Genomic DNA, 26,804 nt, shown 5'->3' on the forward strand with positions numbered 1-26,804 from the left:
TTGTATTAAAACCTTGTAGCCTTGGACACCAGGTTTAGTACATCAAAATTTTAGGCACCAATTTGCTCTATTGAGGATAGAGGGTTTTAAAAGTTTTAATGAGCAGACATGCAGGCATGATACTTGTGGCAAGGACTGATATTTTTTACTCCTGCAGCAAAAGCCCAGTAGCTAAAAACATTAACACTCTTAATTTAATTTGCTACTTTTTAAAATTCTCCACGAAGAAGTGACCGCTAGACAGCTGCTTTTGAAAGGAAAAAGGTCTTATCCCTGGCTGCACGGGATGAACCAACCAGCAGGGCAGGGCAGGATTCAGCCCACGGCTCCCAGGGAAATCAGCACTTTGGAGGGGTTTGCTGACTTTCCAGGGAGCTCCCTTTGAAGGCCCTTCCAAGCCCACCCAGAGGTGTCTCTGTGAGGCTTTGGACAGCAGCAGCCCCAGCTCGAGGCACTTCAGAGGGACACTAATTAAAAACAGCCCTGCCATCACACACCCTGCCAGCACACTGCTCCCAGCCAAGAGCAAATCCAGCCACCAAAACAGCCGGGCCTGAACGCTGGGGGAGGGACTGACAGCTCTGTGAGTGTGTAAATCTAGATTTAAATCTATTCTTCATCACCTGCTGGGCTGGGGAGAAAGAGCCCTGAGCCTGGGGACCCCGAGCCGGCAATGCAGAGTGGGGCTGGGGGAACAAAGATGTTTAAGCACAGGCTGCTCTAAGTTAGAAAAATCAGTCTCCTCTGTGTGGCTACAAAGGTTCTCCTGGAACTTTGTCAGGAAAACAGAAAACACTGTAATAAATGCTATTCAAACCCCCCAACTCTTCTTGTTGGCTTTAGTGCTGGCTGCTGATAAGAGACTGATGCAATACCTCTGGTTTGCTGTCAATAAATTGCTTTCACTTAAGAGAGTGAAAACAAATGTATTAAAAAGGAAAGATGCCAGGGATAAATATTTTAGTAATCTCTGTCACAAACCTGTCGTATTACAAGGATTACAATCCATTAGGATTGTATAAGATCCATAGCAAAGCCTGTAATTCAGCCCTATCTCAGTGACAAAAAACTCCTAATGTGTTTTAGGAATCCCTATTTGCTCATATTGAAAACATCTCTGAGAGCTACTTGTTCTAGCAGGGCTAATTTGGGGAAACCCAGCTTAAAAGCAGCAGTCACTGAAGCCTCATCCTACTCTGTTCGGTCCATGGGGATGGGGAGTGTGGGAGCAGCTTCCTTCGGAGAGGCTTTTCCTGCCAGCCCACCCTCTGAGCTGTGGGAGCAGAGGCTGGTGCTGCCACGGGCACGGCTCTGCCACCCCAGCGCCATCCCCTGCATGGGGCAGGGCCACCAAGGTGACCTGCAACAGCACCAGGGATGCAGGTACAGAGGGCAACAAATCAGCCCCAAGCTTTCCTGCTAAATAAAGAAATTTTTCCTCTTCCAAAAATATCCGCCTGGTAGTCTGGGAGTGACTGCTAGAGGAGATTCACTAAAATGATACACAGTGGAAAGAAAAGCAGAAAAAACTAAATCTGACAGACCCCCTGAAGGCTGATTTGGGGCCCTTGCCTCCAGGAAGCCGTTTCTGGCAGAGCCATCCCTGCTGGTGTGTGTGTGTGCTCTGCAGCAGCACAGGGGCTGCGCTCAGCACCCCTCACTGCTGCCAGGGAACCAGCCTGGAGGGAGCAGAAGGCAGCAGGAGGGGCTGCTGGAGCCCTGCCTGCACCCGCAGCTGGGCACAGCTCTGCTGGGCGCCCCTCACCCCGTACCCGATGGCCAACGCTCACTGGGTTCGTCCTTGAAGCACAGTTAGACTGACACTGGAAGGAAAGTGGGTCACTGGGTGTGCTACTGCTCATCAGAGGCATTATCACATTTGGTTATGCACTGACTGATCAGTGCCATGGCACTGCCTTGGGATGTGCTTGGAACGGGGAATTAATTAAATCTGAAGCTGCTGCTGATAGTGGTGATGCAGGAAAAGACTATTACCTGCTGAGAACCAAAGATGGCTAAATGCAATATTAGACAAAACTGAAATGTATAGCAAAATATCATTTAAAGTAACAGAATGCAATTTAAAATAAGACTTTAGCTCATTATTTCAATAATTCATATGTCTCTTTCAAAGTCAAAAGGAAACCTGGTCTTCAAAATGTTATTTGCAGCACATACTCAAACTAATGCTAATACAGCAATATGAGAGTCACATTTTCAAATGCTCCTTCATTTCCCAACACAGCTGCAAAGTGTGCCTGTTTAGCCCATGATATAATAGGATATTTTGGTTCTGAATAATTGGACTTGAGCAAACAAGAGAGCTGGGGGGGGAAAGGACTTAGAATTCAGAACTTCCTAGATTTTACCCATGCTCAGAGACTGAGGACACGAACTCCATGTGGATTTTAAAAAGCTCTTCTGCACGCCCTCTCCAAATTACTGTGTCTATGCAAATTGCCAGCTCTCCTCTGCACTGTCTGATTTGAATGAAATTTGGTATAAGTCAGATCAGAATTCATTCCAGCAAGAGACTTTAAATGTTCTTGCAAGTGTCGTGTTGTGGGAAGTCACTTGGAAAGCAGAGATGCTGCGAGTCCCACCAGGCTCTGCCCTTCCCGAGGTCACAGATGAGGTTTCACCAAGCCTGAGGTTACAGGGAGGGTGTTTGAGAGCTGCTGCAATTCCTCACTCACACCCTGCTCTTGGGCTTTTTGGTGGCATTGGGGCAGAAGGAGCAGAGGAAAGGAGCCCTGCTGTCCCCATGTGCCACGCGCTGTGACAATGCCACACTCATGTCTGGGGGACAGAGAGGAGCTGGGATCACACCCCATGCCATGGCAGGCAAGTGCCAGGGATGCAGAGCGGGCTGCCAGCGAGGCTCTGAGGAAAAGGGCCCTTCTGTGCTGCTTCTCAGAAAGAACTATTTACAGAAATGATCTGTGCCCTGCTGGAAAAGCTGTGCCAAGCAGGTCTGGCTGGGGCCATGCCCAGAAACAGACTGGCCACCCACAGCAGCCCTGGGTTGGACGGAAACCCTGCTCCCATGAGGATTTTTCAGTTTTATACCAATCCTCAAGTTCTGTAATGCATTCCTTCGTAGTTTTTCAGGGACTACCCAAATCCAATTTCCCCAAACACAGAAAACTCCCACTTTTAAATGTTCTTCCCTGCCCAGAAACCTGCAAGCCTCATTCTCAATTCTCATTTCTGTCCCTGAGGAGCTCCCCATTCTATCTCCAGTCCTTGAGCATCATTTGTCTCCTTCCTGGTCTTTTCCTCTCAGCATTCACCCAATAAAGACATATTTATTTATAATCTAGGAACTTCTCAGTCCATTAATGTCTGGCTTACTTAGAATATCTATCAGAAATTCGGGCTGCTGCCAGTGACACAAATGGGAGCTTCTTCAAAGACCTGTGAGCTGATGTGAGAGCAGCACCTCCCAAAATCAGCTCCAGGACTGGCAGAACAGAGCTGGAGAGTTCTGGACTGCAGAGCTGCCACTGCTCTGGCTGGGAACTGCTCCTGGATTTCACTCAGGGGGGCTCAGGTTCATTCACAGTTGATTGTGAGACACTGGGGAATATTGCAAAGCTGTTTTAAACCACGTGGCTTTGCTCAGCAAGATGTGTTTAGAAATCAAAGGGTATAATATACATATTTGCTCCTGGTCTGCACAATAAATTATTTATCATGTCTATTTCTCAGTTCAGGATTCCTCGACAGGTAGTTAAAAATATGTGGTATGATTTATTCAAGGTTGGGAACACTTTCAGCATCCATTATAGATCTCAGAATAAGCCATATTACTTCCAGAACATATTTTGTTTCCATTAAACTTCTGAACAATTTAACAAATCTTCTCAAAACCAAAGGTTTATAATTGAGCTTATAAATTTCCCATGGAAACAGGGGGCACCCTGTATTTTCAAACCCTGAGAAGCACCAGGATTAGCTTTTTACGTGACTGCAGCTGCCCAAAATCCTGTCTCCAGAACAAAGCCTGTGTGCTGTGGTTTGCTGTGCTGGGCTCACCTGCAGCTCTGCACAGCTCTGCATCGCTGCTGCAGCTCTGCATGGCTGCTGCAGCTCTGCATGGCTGCTGCAGCTCCTGGGCTCTGCCCTCACTGAAGGATGCCCTGGGCTGGCTGCAGCTGGCACAGCAGACAAAAGCACCTGTTCTAACACTACTGTCCAACCCCACTGCATTCCTACCAGCCCATTAAAAACAGGACTTTGCCATGTAGTTACTAATTAGTGCTTGTAAAGATAAGTACAACTTCTGACAGCGCAAGGTAGTTCATCATTTACATAAGATAAAAAGCAGGGTGTACTCAGGGTACACAAAGGAACAGAGAGGAGATGGCACTATCTGTTATGGAGAAACATTTTGTTATCCTGAAATTATTGTCACTTCACCAAATTACTCTTTCCCTTTACAAACCTATTTTTAAATTCCCTATCAATAAGTAGAAGAACTCTAGACTTGAGTCGTGCTTCAAAGCCACCATGTATTAATATCAGAACCCAAACAACATCTACGTGACTAATTTAATTCTGACACTTAAGTAGAAGGTTTTGGGGATTTCAAGGACTTCTGGTATGGTATTTATTTGTGCTGCTGTGATGCATTTGATGCACTCAGGCTCCACGTAGCCTGATTTGTTGTTGAGGTTTATACTGCAGACTGTAACTCTGAAGAAGAATGCTGTTGCCAATAACATTTTTCAAGTTGTCTCTGTCAAACAGCAGGGTACACATTCATACATTTTTCTAAATGATTTTGAAATATTTGAAAATATTTCTCATTTAGAAAAGATGTATTGGCATCCTGAGAAGAAAAGCCTGTGTAGCAGTTCCTCACCTCCTGCAAACGCTGGCCCTGCCAAGCAGGGCAATGGGCCCTTGCCCTGTCACTGAAAACATTTAGCACCAGAGTGAGTCCCCACCTATCCCACTCCCAGCTCTGCAGCCTCCACTTCTCCTAACCCAATTCAGGAGCTCCTCAACGCCCAGGGAGTGCAGGACCACTTCAGCTGGGTCTGGCTGCAGAGCCAGGAGGGGCTGGAAAAGGCCCTGAGAGCACCAGCCATGAAGGAGAAATGAAAAAGGAAAAGCCCAAGCCCCAACCCAAGGGAATGCTCAAGGCCAGCTCGGCTGGGTTCAGCTGCTCCACGTGCGGGGTGTGCGTGGGTGCCTGGCACACACAGGAGCATCTTCTACCTGCCTGCTGCACCATTTCCCTCTCCGAGTCTATATTGGGATCTCAGGCAATCGCTTCTCTTGCCTTAATAGCTGCAGTGTTCAGCTCCAAAGGAATACAGAGCAATTCTGACACGCACAAAGTCCAATTTACTGGGATTGAAATATATACACGTGTCTTCTCTCGCTGTTTGTGGCTGGGTTTTGACTTCAAGCCCACCTTTCCCTAGGAACCACAAGGATTTACTGGTCCCTTGCTGAGCTCTGTAGGGCAGCTGGCCGGGTTTTAATTCCCCCAATCAGCTGATAACATTCTCCACAGATAAAATATTGTGGCACAGGGACCCAGCCTGTTTTTACACTGGCCAAACCAAAGAGAAGCCCAAGATCTGAACAACTTGCTCCTGATTCATCCTGTAAGAAATATTGATCGCCAATAACAGGGGAAAAAAGAGACGGGTACATCAAACAATTTTCTCTAAATCTCAACCCTTTAAACAATAATTGCTGTGAAGGAAGGGCAGTGCACCTCTCAAGGATTTTGAATGCTGCCTCCTCTGCAGCATCATTGGACAAATCTGGCTGAATGGCTGTTCTCTAATGCCCACGGGGCATGAATGGCCCGGCTGAGTTTACAACAGCAATAAAGAACAGACTTTCAAACCGAGTGAGGACTGATGCATACAGCAGAGTGAAAAATAAACACACTAAAGCTGCTACATAATTCTGTCAAGCATATGGTTAAGTTGTAATTTTATTTAGGAAACAGATTGTAAGAGTGAAGTGATGACAGCTGAGTCTATATTGGTCAGTCATAAATAAGAGTACTCTAATAGAGCTGGGCTTGTTACTGATCACATGCTGCCACACAGATTTAGTGAGAGCTAATCACTTAGAAAATAGAGCTTTTAAAACACATTTTGCAGCTCATTTTCAACTTCCCATTGCTCAGTTGAAAAATCCGTGATTACTGCACCTAACTTTTAAGAGTGATGGGGGAGTTCCATTTACAGGCTCAATTAGACTCTGCAGCTCCTTTTAGACAGAACGAGTCCCTGTTGCATTGCAGAGAAGCTGCAGGCAGCTGGCAGCCCCCCCTGCAGAAAAACCCTCCTTTTCTCTGCTGCTCCTCCATGGGACAGCCCAGATTTCAAGATGTCAAGATTTAGCAGCCCCTGGAAGCATCCCTGGCCAGGCTCCAGCTGAGCTCTGCCTGGCTCTTGGCCCCTCAGCCCAGGAGAAAGCTGCTCATTATTCACACCCGCTTTGGAGAGTGCAGACCATTGGGAACAGCAGCTTAGCATCCACATCTCAGCTCTGCCGAAATATTCCAGCCCACGGAAGAGAAACAAAACCTCAAAACATGTTGGCACAACAGTGGCACTCCATGACAACATCCATTATGAAATACAACCCAAACTGGTGTGTTTATTGCCAGCCCAGCTCAGGCCACCAGAGGTTATTGCTCCCAGTGGCTTTAACACGCTGCAGTTAGGAGCAAGATGGCTCAGCTTCTACTTTGTGGTGTTTCCATTATCGGTTCTTATCTTTCATCATTGTTGTCAAAGGAGAGAGCAATGCACCTTGAGCTATGTTTGTTGTTGTTTGTTGGGCTGGGGAGGGTCAGGAACTGCAGGCTGAATCCTTTCTCTATCAGCCACCAAGCCCTGTCTGCTCTGCCACCATTCCTGCCTGTGGCACATACAACACAAACCCTGGCACTGTTGCTACGTGTGTTGGATCAAAGGTGGATTGAATGCTAAATTTGGATTATTTACCTGGCATTCCAGCTGGTACTCACAGGGTACTGAAAATGGAACCAATGCAATGAGGACATTGCAATTTTTGTTTGTTTCCACTGGAAGAGCAGGAGAAGCTGCACTGGAATCTGGCCCGAGATCTCAGTGTGTGGCACTGCCTATTACTGAAACCATTACACACCAGGAGACAAACAACTGGTAATTACCAGGCTTTACATGCCCATTAGGTTAAGTATTCTTGAAAGTATATTCATCTGCCATCACATTTGCATTCTGATAGCAGATGAGAGAAATTGGGTATTAAATCTATTGGCTTCCTCAGAGGGCAGACAGAGCAGAAGAGTCTATTAAATCACAAAAGGAGGAAAAATTCCTTGCTGTTTCCTTGTACTGCCTGACCTATCTGCACAACCTGGCAGTGTGTTTGATACAGCAAATGGGCTGTGAGGCATCCTGGCAACACCGAAGGGAAATGATAACTCTCCTGGACACCGGGCAATTCAGCCTCACCTCTTGCTTCAGCTCACTTGACTGCAAAATGCAGCCAGATTTTTGTAAAACACTATGAAATCTAAAGATAAAAATCAATATTCCAAATGCAAAACTCTGTTTTTATCTATATTTTCTGCCTTAGCAGAAAAAACCTTTACTCAGTTTTAAGGAACACAAATCATCAGATAACCATATACTAGTAATTTCTAGTTTTTGCAAAGCTCCCTGGCACATTCAGCAGCACGTTCATATAGTCCTCCAAAGAACATCTCTGACTACAGAGATTTTTCCAAGAGACACCAGAGCCATCAGGAGGTGTCCCTGGCAGGGTTTCAGAGTTACTGGTGCCTGGCCTTGGGGTGGTGCTGCAGCCAGCCATGGAACGAGCTCCCATCAGAATGAGATCTGAATGGCTTCCTGAGCCCTGGCCCTGCTCAGGGAGAAGTCAGTCACCCCAGACCGAAACAGGGCTGCAGGAAGGACTGGCATTCCACTGGAGAATCTCATTTCAGGCTGGCACCGAGTGCCTCACCAGAGCAGAGAGCGTGGTTTCACTGAGCCATCTCTCCAGCTCCAGCACATGCAGCTCAGCTTCTAGAAAAAACCACATCTGCCACCCTGTGAAGATGAGAAGTCTGCCATAACTGGAAAAGGTTTTGCCAACACTGTCTTAAGTAGCAAATGTACAGTCAGTCTCTCGTTGCCTCTCAGAGAAATTAAAAAAGCACATTACAGCCAGTTTCTGTCTGACAGGGCCACAGCAATCTCTGCCAAGCTTTCCCTAAGACAATGGAGGAAGAAAAACAAACGAACCCTGAGTCTATTCAGAGCAGTTATTCCAATAGTGCCTGGCTGACCTGAAAACACAGACAGAAACCCGAACACAAGAGAGGGGCACAGAACATCGAGGATTATCTCCATGCTCAAATGCACTGGGCCAAGTTCAGGGGCTGAAGGAAAGACTGTCAGCTAGACAATGACTTAATAAATTGCTTGTGGCTTTGAGCAGGCAGGGGAAGCATCCTGCACTACATCTCCATGCAGCTCTGAAGGAAATTCCAGAGGGATTGAGCCACTGGCTCTGAAGAAGCGGGGATGGGAAATGCAGCTGCTCCCACAAGCAGCCACAGACCCTGCACAGTGCCAGCAGCACACCCGGGCCAGCCCCGCAGGTGACACTGGCTGTCCCCTGGTGCCTCGGCACCTGTAAATCCACATCTGCACGTTCTGTGGCACAGCCTGTTAGTGCTGCACTGGGCTGGTATTTGCAACCAAACTGATAAACCAATACACAGCCTGAAAAAGCCACGTGAAGTCCTTTGAGGGGGCACAGCCGAGGAGGATGAGATCAGCTGCGTGTGGGCTGTGTGACCTTCCACGGGATTATTATTTACAGAGAAGTGCCCTTGGTCCTGTGCTCAAAGTGCCTGAGAACACTCCGTACAAAAGCTTTGCTAACTCATTCCTCTCAAAATTATTCTGAGCCACTGGAGTCATAATTACACTGTCATAATGAAGAGAGAAAAAACTCTTCTACCAAGTAAATTCTTGTTGTAAATTGCATTATGACAGCAGTAATTCCCTCTGAAGTGGGCATTATCATGTCTTACTGCCCACATCAGTTCATTATGGTGCCTCTGCTGTCCCAGCGGAGCCTTCTCTTGGTAAATGAATGTTTTGGGAGCCCACTGCCAACTCGGGACTTATTACTTAATTGAATATGGAAACATTTAGGCTATTAGCATACATTTAGAAGTGTCTTATTTCACAGATGTTAATTTATCTGGGGGAATGTCCTTCTTTCTTCCCTCCTCCTTTTTCTCTTTCAGTCCTTTCCCTGCAGCCACCTTATTTATTCAATTAGGTCCTAGTTCAGCCATTTGCAAGCCCATGGTGCTTACTATTTTAAAACCTTCTCAAACTGAGATTTGAAGTCTATTTCCCAAAAAGTGCACAGCCAAGCACTTCCTATCTTCCCTCACAGCTGAAAAATATCACCAACTCTGGGTGGTTAAGAAAGCCTAAACATCTCCAGCTAAATAATGAGATTTTTCAGGCATTCCAAATTGTTTTATCCACCTAATTATTACACAACCTCAAAGCCACACAGAGCTTTTCTCTGCAGGTATCTCACTTTGGGAATTTTTAGACAATAATATATTCCTTCTAACAAAAGGGTCAAGAAGCTAAAGCAACACAATAAAGGCAATTCCCACTATTCCTTCATTATTAAGAGATATTGGGAAAGTTGCAGTAAATTCCTGGAACTTGCCAGCCTGGACCCAGAGTAAGGCCCCAGTCACTGCCGAGATGTCAAGTCAGAGTTTGGTTCCTTAATCAAGTTTCAGTGAGGGCTGAACATCTGTACGGTCACAAAATAGTTGTTTTGTGAAAGCTTTTTGAACATTTTGAAAGTTAATCAAAAATATTGCCAGAACTCGCACTGGTGCTGCAGCCCAGCCCCTTCAGGCCCTCCCTGTTTATTTGAACACCTCCTGAAGAATAGTGGGAACACCCAAAATTGCCTCTCCCCTCCTGGGTTCAATTTTGGGTTCAAACTCATCCATAAACAATGGCTTCAGCTGGTGATGACTGATATTTTCTTTCCCTGTTTACAGATTGCTCCAATCGACAGATTGGCAAAGCAATCGCTGTCTCTGCTAAATCTGGGGCACAGGCATGGTCCAGGAAGGGTCTCTCAACACAGAATTCATTTATTTTTATTTGATAAATCCAAGTCAATTAGCATTTCTAGCTGAAGAGGAAAAACAGCCTTCATAGATGAACTCTAAAAGTGCAGGACCTACATGCAGGAAATCCTGTCCCTGAAATAAAATAATATACAAAGCAAAGAAGCAAGGAAAACCCAGCAGGTGATTTAAAGCCATTTTCAGGATCTGTTAGCTTGACTAATGACTACTCGCAATAGGCAATTCCTCAAAAAGATGACAACCCTTAAACCCAAACCCTTCAGAGCCTTTAGGCATTAGATCTCAAGATTTATTAAGAATATATTCCACACAGATGGATCACTAATCCTGTGCTATTACACACAAATGGATCACTAATCCTGTGCCATTGAATACAAAACACACAAATGGATCATCAATCCTGTGCCATTGAATACAAAACACACAAATGGATCACCAATCCTGTGTTATTGAATACAAAACACACAAATGGATCACCAATCCTGTGTTATTGAATATAATACACACAAATGATCATAATCTGCTTCAGCAATGGAGCTCCACAAGACATCCCCAGCCTGCCCTAAGTGTCCAGGGCCCCCTCAGTTTGGGGATCCAGTCATGCCCAGCATCTCAGGCTGTGCACTTCTAATGTCCCAAAGGCAAAACCTCTGCATTGACTGCCAGGGTTTGGTTTCAGCATTTAAAGCTGTCGTGGATTTGGATCAGATCCTATCTACTCTAATACACATCAATTACTCAGTGCAATGAACTCCCCACCCCGGGCTGTTACTATTGGTATTCCTTGTGATGGGCTCGAAGAGCTCAGCCAGCACAAACACTGATCCTGTAACAGCAGCTGCCTTCACTCCCACTGGCATTCCATGCCATGGGAAAGGGGCCTGAAAGGAGCCATGCAGCCAACACTGCAGAGCAGTGGGACATGCCAGTGCAGCACAGAAGGGTGCAGAGGCAGGGACAGACAGAGCCAACACTGCAGAGCAGTGGGACATGCCAGTGCAGCACAGGGGTGCAGAGGCAGGGACAGACACAGCCAACACTGCAGAGCAGTGGGACATGCCAGTGCAGCACAGGGGTGCAGAGGCAGGGACAGACACAGCCAACACTGCAGAGCAGTGGGACATGCCAGTGCAGCACAGGGGTGCAGAGGCAGGGACAGACACGGCTGATCAGGAGCCAGGGCTCACTGTGCTGGCTGTGAAACCCTGCTCAGGGCTCCAGGAGGGACAGCAGGGAGAGGAACCTGCTGGCAAGTGACTGATGCTGTGCAGCCCAACATCTGATAAAGTGACAAGGCAATTCATTACCACGGCTTTACATAGATGTTACAAGGATCTGTCAGTCCTGGTTAAGTAATACCCTTAAAATCTCAAAGGGCTCAGATTTACCATTAGAAGTAGGAAACTAATGTTCCAATTTTTGTGATCAAAAATGCACTTTGAGATTGCCTGATGCATTTCATATGAGTGTGTTCATCCTGGATAAATGTTACCCTTAAAAATGTGAAAGCAACACTTGAAAAGTTAAACTACTCCAATAATTTCAAATGGAAGATTACTTTCCCTCTCATGAAACATCTTATTCCTCAATGTACTTAGCCTTTATTTTTGGAATTACTTTGGAAATAGGAAAAATCCTCACCTGGATGAGATTTCATGTTTTACTAGAATATTAGAGGAAGAGTTCTTTGACCCCAAGTGTTACATATTCAGGCACCAAAATACAGATTAAAAAGAGCTCCTAAAGTTGTCACCAGTAACTAGGGAAGGCAAGGAGCTGGGGTGGAGATGTGCAGCAGCTGCTGGGTGTGGGATGCTGATAAACACAAGGAATCCCTGCTCAGGTCCCAGAGCATGTGCCAGCACAGCCCTCGGTGCCCTGGCTGTGCTCACACACCTGCCCTCCCTGCCCTTGGGCAGGCTCTGAGCACGTCCCAGGCTGGGACAGCTCCGAGTGTGATGGATGGCAGGAGCAGCACCTGCACACCAGGCAGGCACACCCTGCCAGTGCCAATCACCCTCTCCATCTGTCTGGCCTTTACCAGCACAGCCCTGACAGCACCTTCATACTGCTTCATTTCTGACACAAAGGAGCTGCTGATGTGTTCTTCACCGAGAATTGAGCAGTTCTGGGGGGAGAAAATTGTACAGAAAACAACACTTCTGACATCTACTCCATAAACTGGGGGATTTGTAGCGCCCCAAACCTCCCCCTTTCTAAACAAACCACCAACAAAACAACCCAAACCTGTATTTCCTGGCTGTAACCACGTTGATTTCTGCTAATGTTCTTCAGCTCCCTAAATTAATGAGCTATATTGGAAAACTATGCCTAGCCCAATCTCCCAGAGTCACCAGAGTGCAGCAGAACAGTAATCCTGAAGTGCCAGATCAGCAAGGCAGCAGGGAAATCCCAAACAGGGCAGAGTCAAAGAGCTCCCTGCTGTTTGTCCCTCCAGGTGACCAGGAGAGGAGGCAGAGTCCTTTCAGCAGGACAGGCAGAATCAACTTGCCTGCTGTGCCTGGGACAGTGACCCTGCTGGGACTGGGACCACAGCCCAGTGAGCCCAGGCGTCAGGCAGTGTCCCAGAGCCCAGGGTTTGCCAGCAGAGCCCCAGCACTGCTCCCACAGCTCCAGCCACACCTCAGCCAGGCTGGCTCAGCCTCTGCCATGGCTTTGAGAAGAGGACAGCGAGCCTCGAGTGCAACAAACCTGAAATAACACGGCTGCAAAGGCCACTCGTGTGGGCAATGGCTTGCTGGATCTGTCTCTCAGTTTTCTGACACCTGCTCGGGCAATGTGAGTTGATTCTCAAGGCAGAGGATGTTAACTGGAATGATTTTAACAGAAGGAACTGTTTTCTTCTTCATATAATCTGCAAGTCCAACAGGAGGTAATAGAGTGCCCTAGAAGTCAATAGTTCTCAAGCACTTGTCTCCACAGTGCCACTGATGATTTTGGGCCATTAGCAAGTCACTTAGCAGTGCAGGAAAGCTATTCTGCCATCCAGAAGATGGAATAAATTATATTTGCTTGACTAGCTCATAAACAGGCTATGAAAGTTAATTCCTGCTTGCACAGTGTGCTGAACACAGCAGAAGACCCCAGAGCCTGCTGGAGAACCTCTCCCCAGGCAGCAGCAGAGGCTGATTCCACCCAGCCCTGCTGCAGAAGCACCTCTAAACCAGCTCATGTTGGGAAAGAACAGTTATTGCCACAAAAAAATAAAGAAATTACCAGCTATTTCCACAAAACAATAATGACACAGGACTCTCATCTTCTTAGGTTGCAGTGTCTAACTCTTGCCTACCTCAATTTTATTCTTACATCAGGACTGAGCAGTGGAAAAGCTGAAATGCAGAGGTTGTACTCCAAAAGAAGAATCATTTAGGTTTTGTTGGGAGTTTTTAAAATTCTTTTTCTCTCACAATTAGAAGAGAGGGGAAAAATTCAGTTATGAGAAGACTAGAAGCTCTTTAAACCAGAATGTGGAAGGATGTTTTAACTGACAGAACCAGAGCTATGGAAGGAGGAGTAAAAAATGTTCAATAGGATTCTTTTCAATCTGGCAGAGGAGGTGCAAGTTCAGGGCGGGGGTACCATGAAATAGCCCCATAATCTAAGAACAGCCCATTTTATCAGAGTTTTATGTGGCTGGTAACCTTCCTGATCACTGCTTGTTTCTGCTATTTAAATATGATTCAGCTCAGCGTGAAGAATAAGATTTGATTTAGCCCAGCACTAGAAGAACACCCAAGCAATTTGATAAAATGCCAGCCTTGTTCAAGTTTTCTTGCTGTATAAATTGAGTGCTAATGATCCAGACTCTGCTCCCCTCATGTATTTATGCAGCCCTTTTCATGTTTGCTGGATTATTCTCGATTGGTTGTTAGATAAAACAGAATAAGAAGGTCATGTAACATAAACTCTTTGGGCCTTTTGGGGAAAGTCTTCCCAACTATCAATAAGCACTGCTTATTCACCACCACAATTTCACACCAGTCCCCTGTATTCCCACAGTTATCATTAAAAATACCAGAGGGAAGCCACAAAGCTTCCCAGTAGTTTATAAAACTGGTACCTACAGAGTCCAACCCCCAGTTTGGGTTTACAAATGCAGAAATAGCATTGATAGTTTATAAAAAAAACTTTACTTTTCTCCAGTATTGGATGTTTACAGGTTTCTGTATCAACCTTCAACTGCTCCCTCACACAGGATTCATGAAGTATAATTAGAAATTGAGTAACTGTAAAAAGAAAAAAAGGTGCTGTGTTTTTCCACTCATGAATGGATCCAGGCCTAACACTCAGTAGCTTAAGGCAATTCTAGCTCTCTAATTTCCTTGCTGATTCATTTCCAGAAATAGAAAAACAAATTTAAAAGGTTGCAAGCAGAGAGTATCAATCCTGTTGACTTTAAAACAAAACAGAAGGTTATGTTTATTAAGCCCAGCAAAACAAAAAAGCCAATAAACAAAGAACTGTATTTTCAGCGTGGATTCAGCGAAGTCCTGCTCCTGACTTTGGAAGGCTCTGGCACCCCTGCACACATTGATTGCCATGTCTCTAACAGCACAGAGTTAATTCCAGCAGGAGCTGGGGCTTGCTGCAAACACAAATTGGAATTGTGTAACACCAGAGCTTTGAGGCTTTAATTGCTGAAAGCATTTGGAAGGACTGATGTGAAATTATACTTCATGTTTTCCTTTCTCAGCAAAAACATTTCAAATGAAGATCTCACTTCATGTTCCAATACTTGCACCATGAAAGTGCAGAAAAGCAGCAAAACAAGACAGACTGGAATGTTTTCTGTGAACAGCAGGAAACTTTCAGCACCCATGATGGGAAGGAAGAAGAGCCTTCAGCCTTCCCTGGCCAGAGCACAGAAAAAGGAGGTGAAAAAGGGTAAGTGTTGAATGAAGCTGAGAAATCCCTCAGTTTCCTAAGGCCCAGTGAAGCTTTCAAGCTACAGCAATACTCCATATTTACCCATCATCTATATTTTATCTCCTTCCTTTCCTCTATCTCTCACACTCATACAGAGTCAAGACAAATATTTTTAATTTCCCTAGCTCATTAAAAAACAAAACCTAGACCTTGGCTCTTATGGTCCAGCTCTTTCCCAAAATTAAAAACAGTCCATCAGTTCCACATTCACGCCTCTAAATCTTCCCTTGTGCAGAACAGCAGAAGATAAAAAACAAAGTTACCTTCCCCCAAATCTTTTAGTTTTCAGGAGTTTCTAGAAGGCTCCCCTTGAAGACAATTTCAGATTAGAAAGGGGATAGGTTTTACTCTAGGCACAATAATTCTAAAATAGAAGATACTCAGTAGTGATGAGTAATTTTTGACTTTTGGCTGATTTACATGTCTGTTTCTACATTTTTGACCTGTATATCCTATATTTTCCATCTGTTCAAGCCATAATTTCCAGTCCACTGGAGCAAAAGCAATGGTAAAAGCATTTTGCCAGCAGCCCTAGGCCTCACTTCATGAATATAGTTCCAAATCTTGCTGCCACTCAAGGCAGAACTTGGAAAAATAACAGACTGGTTCCCAATAAAAAGTAATTTTGCTCATAAGAGTTACACTGGGGGAGGGGGGAAGAGACCTTTTCCTCTATCAGGGAGAAGATCAGAATGAGAGGAGACAGATAGATGGAGAATGTGCCACGGGAGGATGAACACAGAAACCAAAATTCTGACCCAGAACACCCAACCAAAAACCCCGTGGAGGTGCTGTAAGCAGATCCAAGTTTGGAATGGCTCCCCAGCAGCACAGTTCAACAATATCACACCTACTCTGACTCTGCAGCAGGGTGCAGACTGAAAGCCAGGTACTCCCAGAAAAGCAGGTCAAGAGAAATCAAACTCAAGAAACCAACAGCAAGTTGTTACAAAAGTTTGTTTTTAGGAGGTAACACCAAAGTGCTGCTTTTAAGACAAGAATGACACACTTTTCATTTTGAACTGATATTCACTCCCTATTTTTAGCTTATTTTTTGTTTTATGCTACCTTAGATCTCCAAATAAAAAGCAACAATTCAAACACCTCTTTTCCTTTTTGTTCCAGAAAATTCATTTTAGAAGCATTCCTTTAAAAGTTCAGGTGCTGCGTTTTCATCCTAATTTAAACAAAGCAAGGTTTTGAAAATTTTATAAACCCATATGTAACAATTATCATGGTTGTAACCAGCTCCACTTTTAATGGATTACAGCTCATGGAAATAGAGATGCTTTGAAGAGAGATCTCTTAAGACTCTACATTTACAGAGCAAAAACAATAAACATTTTTTACCTAAATTAATTGTTTTTAATGTTTATATTTAAACCTATTTTCCAACGTAGAAGTTTCCATATCTGCTGATGACTAAAGACTTCCCTTTTAAGTCTTTAGTACAGAGAATAAAGACAAAGACATCCATGAACATTTGCTGTGAGGAACTTGGATTGTCTGGTTTGAAATCAGTGCTCAGGAAGCAAATCTTAGAATGACTCAGGAGATGAGAAACTGATCTGGTGAGGAGAAGGGCTTGTCCTCCACCAGATGGAAAAGTAAGAACTGCCCTTGAGTCAGCAACCAAGTGCTCTGGCTATTCAGCTTACACATCGTTATTCAGTTTATACATCACACGCCTGGCAAAGGGAAAACCACCCGATTTTAGGGAAAACTATTTTCCCCAGAAGTCCCCCACAAATCTCCCTGGGGGAAAAAACATAGCTGGGCTGAGCTCTTACTGCTGAGGCCAGTGGTGCCAAGTCTGAGCTCTCCTTGCTCCAGGCAGCTCATGAATGTTCCATTTCCAACCTGGCCCCACTTTCAGCCCTGGAGTAGGAGATGTGCAGCCACCAGAGAAAGGAGTTTTGTCTCAAACCCCCCCAGGCTGTGATTCCTTAGGTGGCAGCTCAGAGGGTGGCTGGGGCTCAGCACAGCTGTTTGGGAATGCAGCTCCCAGCCTGTGGCATTTGTACAAGTGGGGAGTTCACTGCTCCCTCCTGTGATGCACCTGCTGTTCTGGAGGAACGTTCTGGGAGCTTTGGCAGCACCCAGCATTTCTAGGGCAACCACCTGAGACAAATCAGTCTCATGCCCAGAAGCCAGTGTGACATTTGCCTTCAGCTCAGGGGGTGGCACGAGCCATCGGGAAGGGATAAAAAATGGAATAATCTCTGCAGACACGGATTTCCCATGCATCAGCCCCATAGTACAGGGGCACACTTGGAAAGAAGAGACAGCTGGACAGTCCCTCAATGCAGGCACACACACCTGCTCCATGCCCCAGCCCAGTCCTTACTGGTCTGGCTTGGATTCTACTGGTGGTTACAGGGTACTGGCCCTGGAACAGCTAAGTGCTTGGACAGAATGAGGTGAACCAACGTGGCACATGATGCCACATCCAAACACCAGCCACCACCCCTCAGGCAGTTTCTCCCTTTCAGAAATTGTTTTGGCAGATCAATAATACTTAGGAACCTCAGACATTCTGCAATACAGAGCTGAGCTCACGACAAGCTGGGGAGAGATGCTGAAACGTGTGTCTCCTACTTAAATGCCCAATTCTTGCTTATTTCCTGTAAATAACTCTGCGGATTTAAGCTTCATTAATCTCAACATGAGTCCAGTGAGAGATTAGGAGAACTGCAAACTCCAGCTCTCAAGAATTTAGATGTTATCTCCTCTTAGTACATAGATATATCCCAGCTCTACCATTTCAATTTTTGCAAGCATTCCTCAAAGGATAACTTCAGGAAAAGGCCTCTCTCACTCCACGAGATCACATCTCAGACAATTCATACAAAAAACAGACTGAACAACATGAGAAATGGAGAGCAGCAATTGCTGGACTGTTAGGCCACTTGCACAGAGAAAGTGACTTCCAAGAGCAGAGAAACAAAAAGTGAGGCACCAAAGAAACAAATCAGCCTTACCTCAGCGTGAACTGATCTTCTGTTGAGTTTTTAGCAACAGATACAAGGAAAGTCAGAATGTCTCCTTGCTTGACAGTCTTTGGTGCATACTGGATGACAATATTATTATCCAATCTCATTTCAGTTAAAGAAGGGGCAGCGTGTGTCTGGTAAAGGAAAACACTTCCAATCCTCTGCAGGGGAGGTCCCGACTCGTCGATGTCATTGCGCCCCGAGCGGATCCCGTTGCTTTTCCTGACGTCCTCCTTGGCGCACTCCCCTCTCTCATCCCCCGCCTGGATGGAGTAGTAGAGCTCCACAGGGCTCCCTTCGGACCTCTCCATCTGCTTCTTGCGGCCAGCCACCACGGTTGGGGGGCTGAACCAGGCGGGCAGCAGCTCCAGCTGCGCCACGCACAGCCCCAGGTCCCCGCCGAGGCGGCAGCTGCCGCGCACCTCGCGCGTCTCGCGGAAGGCGAACACGCGCAGGCAGGGCAGCCGCTCCGCGGGGCTGCGCTCGTCCCAGTCCCTGCCCACCACGTAGAACAGCACCTGCACCCGGGGCTTGCTCAGGTAGATCTTGGTGCTCAGGATGTAGGCCTGCAGCTTCCAGTTGTAAGTGAACGTGTTGGCGGAGCCAAAGGGATTGGAGGACAGCATTAAGTCCTGGGGCACCGCCTGTTCGATGGAAAAAGGCCCATAGCTGGCGTTTAACACGGGGGGGCTCTTGGATTTGTAGATCAGAAAGGATTCCACCCGGGACTGCAAGCTGGAGTTCCTCATGATATCCTGGTTGGCCTCCTTAAGAAAGAAGGACACGTCGGCGTTGTGGATGCGGTAGGTCACCGGCAGGTACGTGGGCAGCAGAGAAAAGCGCTGGATGCTCTCCAGGATCCCGCGGCTCTCGCTCACTGTTGGAAGGAAAGAGTTTAAGAGATCAGATCTTCCAGTCAGTGGCTTTGCAGGGCTGGAGCTCTGCTCTCTTGTACTCCTCAGCTCACCCACCCACAGCCTCCTTCCCCATCTAATGCCCCATTTATAAATTCCACACTCATTTCATTCTCCTCCCAACACCTTGGCAAAGCACAGCAAGGCATCAGAGAAGCAACTTGGAGAGGAAAAAATTGAGTATTCAGTTTTTTATTCCCCTTATTTTGATTGCAGCTCCCTCCCTTGTGTTCCACAGGGAAAAGCACATTATTTTTGTATTAAAATTAACAGAGTGTTTCAGCTTCATAATTTTTTCATCATTTATTTTAGTGCTTAATTATCTGAGGGATTAAAAACCTTCCCTTTGCATTCCCCATCCCCTCAGGACAGTGTTCCTCAGATTTTGTAAATCAGTGACTCTTCAGAGCACGAGAGCAACACAAATGGGGAAGAATAAAAGAGCAGCAGGTGAACTGCCTGTGCAAGCAGGAACCAGGCTCAGGGCTGGAATGAGGTGCAGTGGTTTGCATCTCTGGGCAGTGCCAGACTGGTCCCCCCAAAGTGCCCTTCCCCCAGCCCAGCTGGGAACGTGCACTGAATTTGAATTGGTTTGTGCTGGAAGCTGACAGCAGCTTTCCAAACAGCCAAAGGCCAAAACTCCAAACCATTTTAAACTTTTATCTGGGGAGAGTTATAATCAGCATAAACAAAAACCAGAAAAAAATCTCAAAAACAACACTGAGCTCTGCTGTACCATCTGGATTGTGACAATGAAAGTTTATTAAGGATTCGGAAGGATAGGAAATTAAAAACAAAAACAACTATCAGCGTCCTTAATTACCACCATGACTATTTTTGTAAAAATTATGCATGTTTTTACAAAGGCAGAATTGCAGAAGATTACCATTTTGCTTGTTATTGAGACTCACCAGAAAAGCAGTGCTTTAAAGATTCAAATTATATAACCTATCCTAAATATTACATTCCCTCTATACCATCATAATCAAAGTTCCACTGGAATAACCCATAGCACTCCTCATGGCTCAGCTTCACTGCAGTTATTGGCCATGGCTTCAGAAAATTGAAGGGATCTGCCAGACCACTGACTCCATTCTATGTTCCCAGATCCTTGGGATTTCAGCCCTCACAGTTCCTTTATTTTTAAAATGGTTCCATCCACAATCATCCAGCACTCATGAGATATAAAACTCTTCCAATCAATTATATAATACTACTATTAAAAAAAAGCAAATTGTCTTTTTCTTGCAGATTGAAGGGAACAACTTCTTAGGGAAATTGCCTTCCCAGCTGCAGGCTCAGGCTGGTAGTGCAAGAGAGGAAATTTGTTGCTGCATCTTGGGGATTGAGATAAATGGTTCTTTTCAGTAAGGCCAGAAATTTTACCTTTTTATTTCATTGCAGCAGCTCTCCTTGAATCTTCTAAACACTTCTGCTCTTCTAGGTTTGCTATGAACTGAAATAATTTCAGCAAAAGTATCTAGATAAAATCTGCTAGAGTGATATTTTCAGCTCTGGAAAGTAACATCGTGGGAGATGTCTGTTCCAATGTAACTTCATGCTCACTTCTGAAAAATTAAGGTATTTCAGCTTTAACCTAGTTAAGTGGCTGAACCTGCTAATGCTCCAAAGGGAGGCATTCTAAAGCCAGGCTATAAACAGAGTGAGTCCCTTCCCCAGTGTGGCTCAGCCAGTTTTTACCAGGGGGATGATCTGCTCTGCCCCTTAGAGTCACAACAGACAGAGGACTCACACTGTGCTATGTGAAGATCTGAGTAGGATCCTTTCCATCCTGAAGGGTTTGCAGGCTGCTTGTCCTCTTCCTTCCTCAGGTTCCAGCATCCTCCACAGCCTCAAACATGAATAAACCAAACTGGAGCTTCCCAAGGATGATTCCACATCTTCTGTCTTTTGCCAGCCTTGTGGCAGCTTCAGCTTCCGCAGCACTGCATTTTAAATTTTGGATTAAGGCTGGCTTTGCTTTATTTCCAGCAGCTTTATGACACAATGGCAAGATGTAAGGGGAGGCTGAGGACTAAACCAGTCTGATTTTCCCGTAGACTTCCACCACTTTGCCATACAGAATTTTAAAAGCCCAAACCCACAATAAATAAACAAAAACCAAACCCCAAACCAGCACACCCTCCTGTTGAGCACCTGCCACAGGCAGGTGAGAGGAAGCTGAGCCATCCCACCTCCAGCACAGACACAGGTGAGGGTGACCCCCTGCCCCAGGCCAAGGGAGTTGTTACCCTGCAGGTGAACTTGTTCTTCCAAAGGAGCCTCTTATGAATGCATCATTGATTTAAAAGTCTCCAGTGATCCCATTGTTCCATCATTGTATTTAACAGTCTCCAGTGACCCCACTATTCCCTACACAGCTGTGCAACACCAGGCTGAAACAGCAGCTGATCACTATCAAGTAACTCACTATTCATGCTGGAGCACTGATTTCCCATTATTCTTCACCTCCTTGCTTGGAAGAGGCAAATCAGCATAATGAGAAATCAAAGAACCCAGCCTATCCCCAGCCTATCTGCAGCAAGAGCCCCAATCTTTGCTGCCTGTGCTGTGGCACCATTAAAGAACAGTTCCCAAAAAAGCCTCCTGCTTTTGGTAAGCATTCTAAAGGGCAAGCACCCAGAGAGCAGCAATAAGGCCAAATCAATGTGTCACAAAGAGGGAAGCAAAAATAGAACCCTGCAACCCAAGAGTCGTGCATTTATCTGTAACAAATTAAAAAGAAAAATGGCTTCGAGGCCCAAAATTGCCAATTTCTTTTTAAGTCTTCTCCATATTAGCATTTCAGACTGCTCTGCCTGCTTCACTTTATAACATTCCCTGTGACTGTTTCATCCTTGGGAAATTATCATTCTCCAAGAGCATCGCTGTTCCCAGCCTGCCAACCTCTCCCTCTTCCCCCAGTTACTCCAACTCTCATTCCAGTTCTGCATCTCTCTGCAGACCTTTTGAGACAGCCACGGAAAGAGAATTTGGACATCAAGGCTGCAGACCACACAGAAAAGCTTCTTGGTGAAAAGGTGACTCCCCATCTCTTGTAAGATATCTTTAAACAAGTTGGAATGTTTTAAAGAGTGAAACATACACTTAACAGCAGATGCTGAATAAAGCAAATGGAACTTCACAAAGATGCAGACAAATCACCTGCACCATCACTTCTGAAAGGACTGCACACCTTCAAACCATTCTTTTTGTGAAAGCTATCAAGCATCACTACTGCAGTGAGAAACCAAGATGTGTCAGTGTTGAGTCAGGCAAAGAAGGAAGTGCTCTGAGCCAGATGCTTAAACTCCATGAGGAGCTGCCTGATCAGAAAGACAAGTCAGTTATTGATGTGTTTAACACAGGCCTTTGCAAGGGGAACCATCCCAGCCTGCCCAGCAAAGCACATCTGAGCCACAGCTACAGACATTCAGAGGGTTTGCTGCAAAGGGAGCTGCTGCTCACTAGAGAGGAGCCAGCACCACAGAAACAATCCTAAATCCTAGCATGAGCCACTCTCGGATGCTTCCAAAGCAGGGCAATGTCATAGGCACACTCTTCTCTCAGGGTTTGTCATAGAGGAGCACAGAGGAAAGAAAGAGAAAACAATTTCTGTTTCTGCTCCTTGTTTTCCCATGTGGAATGTGTTTGGAGAATTGTTTCCCTGGGGTGATTGCTTGGTTGGATTCTGGTGAGGATTGTTTGAGCTGATGGCCAATCCAACCTACCTGGGGCTGGACTCTCAGAGAGGGGCACAAGTTGTGAGTTGGATATGGGAGTTAGAAAAGCAGGTTTGTAGTTTTAGTATCCTCTCTAAATAGTATATGAATGTATTATAGTATAGTTATAATACAGAAATCATTCAGCCTTCTGCACTGGAGTCAGACATCAGCATTTCTCCCCACCAGGCTCACCTGCATTTGCAATAGGGCAATAAGCCAAAGCCAGCATGAATGCATCCCCCCTTCCACAAGGCTGAGCAGCAGAAACCCTCATGGGCTGCCCCACAGGACAGTTCTGAAGGCTGATCTCAGCACCAAAGGATTTCACAGTGCAGTGAGAGCAGGCAGGGACCCCAAGGGGCAGAAGCCCCCAGGAGCAGCGGGGGTCTCACACTCCTGCCCCAGGACCCTGTGCAGGGACACAGGCACAGAGTGCAACCCAGCCACTGCAGCTGCCTCCCTGGCCTGAGCAACGGGCACATAAACCCTTCCTGCCACCAGCACTCAGCTCTGATGACACAGTGTTTTCTTTGAGCATCACATTTTACTAAAGTTTGAAGAAATTTTTGTAAATTAATCATTGATATTAGAACAGATGACACCTGATCATTCATCAGGAGAGAGATGAGCAATCCTGAAGGTGTTTTATCATTCACATTGACAGATAGATAAAGAAATAATTTAAATAAAGGGCCTCAGAGGAACACATACACCTTTATATTACCAAGTGATACAAAAATGATCAGAGAAAGATCATATAACAAAGGCAAGCTCCCACCTGAAAAGGCAGCAAAGTAATAATTACAGAGAAAAGTATTTAGATAAAAGGATATGACACTGTTTCACAAAATCATGTCAGCCTGAACATGAAAGGGCAAAGCAGTGACAGGCACCACAAAGTCTACAGAGAGAAAAACCAGAAAAAAAAAAAAAAACAACAATAAAGAAACCAAACTAACAGCCACACTAACCACTGTGGGATAGGGAAAGAGTGGCAGAGGAGGATTGTTGTGGCTGTCCAGGTCCAGAGCAGCAGTAAGCACAGAGGGCTGTCTCTGGGGGAAGGCAGCAGCCAGGTGAGAGCAGTCCCTGAAGCACAGAGCTCTGCTCACCCTCCTGACACAGCAGCCCCTGCTCCTGCAGCCCTGGGCAGCTGCTGAACCAGCCAGAGAAGGAGTCTGAATGTGCAGGATCAGGCCATTATTGATGGGAGGAAAAAAGAACTCTAAGCATTCCATGCAGACCCGAGTCAGCAGAAGGAACAGAGCAGGTCCTGAGCTGACCTTTCTAGAACACCCAGGCTGTGCACCCTAACCCAACCCCACTGCTCTGGGAACTGCAGCACAGAGTGCTTGTGGCTGCTGGCTGAGCCTTCTTCCCCTTCAGAGCACGGGGGGGTTTTAAAATTCATTTTCATTTTATTAATCCATATCATGACTCTACATCTTGCTGCAGGCTCTGTGCCTAATACCGAATTTGTACAACCAACAATTACAATATTGATCTTCAATGGCTACATCACTAACAAGACAAAAAAAATTAAGAAAAATCTTTTAAAGCCTTATTTAAATAACACCACAGTGCTGGTATATGCAGGAAATTTCCAGGAATTTCAATAAACCCAGCAATATTTCATTAAATACATTATTATCACAAATTTTACATTCAATAAAGAAAGTGCAGCTTAAAAGTATTTGAGTGTGGTCTCAGAACTGAAGATAGAAATGGGCACCTGTTCAGGTACCTTTGTACCTGAGGAGTCTGGAAGCTGGAGGGCACCAGGGAAGCTAGATACCCACATCCAAAGAGGCACAAGGCAAACCATCTTACTTTTTGAATATTCCTTTCTCAGGAAAGCTATTCTGCATCTCCATCTTATTCCACAGCCTTTCTACTACACTGGCATGTGCAAGAGCTACTGGAATTTTTTTTGGTTTTAATTTAGTACATTAATAAAGGCAGTTCCTTCAAAGCTTGGCATTGCTTCCCTGTGCATGGCTGTTCCTGAACATACCAGCTACCTCTCATCCTCCTAGCTGGATAAAATCAAATCACTGGATAAATGGAATAAACAGTTGAGCAAATATTTCCATGCCTAGTTATCATAATCCACAAATCACTACCAACTGTTGTTTTATTACATAACAAAAAGAAGGATTAAACCTGTATTTGGAAGACAACAAATACATAATTAAGACCAAACAGAAAAGTACTGATTACTTAATCTAATTTACATTACTATCTCTTGTTTTACAAATTAAGATAAGCTTCTTTACATATCCATGCACACAGCCTGCAAGTACTTCAGACCCCTTTCCCAGGCCCTGAAAAATGGTTTGACTTGATGGAACAAATCACAGAATGCACAGACATTTACTGCCTGGCACTTTAGGAAATATCCAGGAATAAATCAACCAAGACAAACCACTGAAAGTGAAGGAAAGCAAAAGCATTAAAATGACACATTAAAAGTGTTCTGCCAAATTACATATGGTTCACAGAGGTGCCACATATAAAATTTAAGACTCGAGCGCTTTAAGCTGTACAAACAGCAAGGAGCACTGGTGATCCCAGAGTGACTGGCAGTGAGGAATCCCACACGTGGGATGGAATTTCATTTTGACACCTGACTACCCCACCTGCAGCAGGGAGACAGAGCAGATCCCCTGGCAATACCTCGGGAGGAAACACTGGTAACAAGTGAAGGGTCTCATCACAAGAGACAGAAAAGGAGGAATGGCCCAGGCAGGAGGTGAAGGCCCTTCAGCTGCAGGGCACACTGACAGTGTGTTAATGACTTACAGGGGTGCTTGTGAAAAACACCAATCACTTGGGTTTTAACATTTTTAAAAGTTTAATAATAATAAAATGGCTATAAAAATAGTAATGCAATTAGAGTAATAAAAATTTAGAGTTAGGACAATTACAAGACGATAAAAAGCAAAGAATTACGGACACTAAGCTTCCAAAAACATGCTATGTGAACAAAGGAATAACCCTTAAAAGCAATAGCCTGTTGCATATTCATATATACTTCATGGTTATGCATATATTCTATTTAAAACAAGAAACTTTGTCTGGTATATGTCAACTACTTCTTTTAATCCCCACAGTGTCTTCAAGTATGAGCAAGGCCTGAAGAAATTAACTTCTTCTGATAAGAAAACCAAAAATTCCTTTTCTCTGCAAGATTTAGGTGTTCTCTGACTGTTATCTGAAAGTGAGGATCTCATTTCTTTTCTTGAGCTAGTAAAAGATATCTCGCATTGCAGAGTTGGTATTTTAACATTATGTTATAACCTAAAACTATACTTAACGCTCTACTTAAGAGAATTAATACAGCATAACTTTCTAACATCACACACATAACATTCGTTTTTATATTCGCAAAAAGCCAATCAAAACAATACGCGTTTTTCACAGTGCTCCAGGGAGGGCTCTGTGCTGGAGCACACCCTGCCCTTACCCTGCAGGACAAACTCTGTGCTGGAGCACACCCTGCCCTTACCCTGCAGGACCAACTCGGTGCCCTTCCCAGCAGGACGCTCTCTGTGCTGTGTGCAGGACACGCTGCCCTGTCCCCAGCAGGACACACAGGACACGCTGGCTGCTGTCCCCTGGCTGTGCAGTGTCCGTTTAACGCCGCACCACCGCTGTGCTTTTAGCGGCGTTTTCCTGCCCGCTGCTGCCCTGAGCCTCCGCCGGCACCTGGGGACCTGGAACCGCACCCTGGAGCCGAGCTGCCCGGAGCCCCGGGCACTGCCCCGCCCGGGCCGGGCCCGCTCCGAGCCGCCGGCGGCACGGCCACACGGGTCGGTACCGAGCGCGCTGCCGCTGCCCGGTGAGTGCCCGGGGGCTCGGTGCGGGCTGTGCCCGGCACAGGCATTCACAGTGCGGCCCCAAAGGCAGCGGAGCATCGCTCCCGGAGCCCAGCCAGCCGACAGACCAGCGCCCTTCGGGCACAGCAGCCCAGGGTTGTGCCCGCGGCTCCGGCCAGCCCGGCCGAGGGTCCCGCTGGCATTGCCACAGTGCTGCCGCTCACTGTCCCGTGTGCCAC

General features: G+C 45.7%; 1 protein-coding gene across 1 annotated transcript in view; it reads right to left on the reverse strand.

Moving 5' to 3' along the window:
• TMEM132D (transmembrane protein 132D) overlaps positions 1-26,804 on the reverse strand; it is a 157,287-nt gene that overhangs the window by 101,217 nt on the left and 29,266 nt on the right. Inside the window, exon 2 of the mRNA XM_030285621.3 lies at positions 18,097-18,985. Within this exon, the coding sequence (XP_030141481.2) occupies positions 18,097-18,985 (889 nt within the window). The remainder of the gene's footprint in view (positions 1-18,096; positions 18,986-26,804) is intronic.

The sequence above is a fragment of the Taeniopygia guttata genome, chromosome 15, assembly GCF_048771995.1.
Source record: "Taeniopygia guttata chromosome 15, bTaeGut7.mat, whole genome shotgun sequence".
NCBI classification, from domain to species: domain Eukaryota; kingdom Metazoa; phylum Chordata; class Aves; order Passeriformes; family Estrildidae; genus Taeniopygia; species Taeniopygia guttata.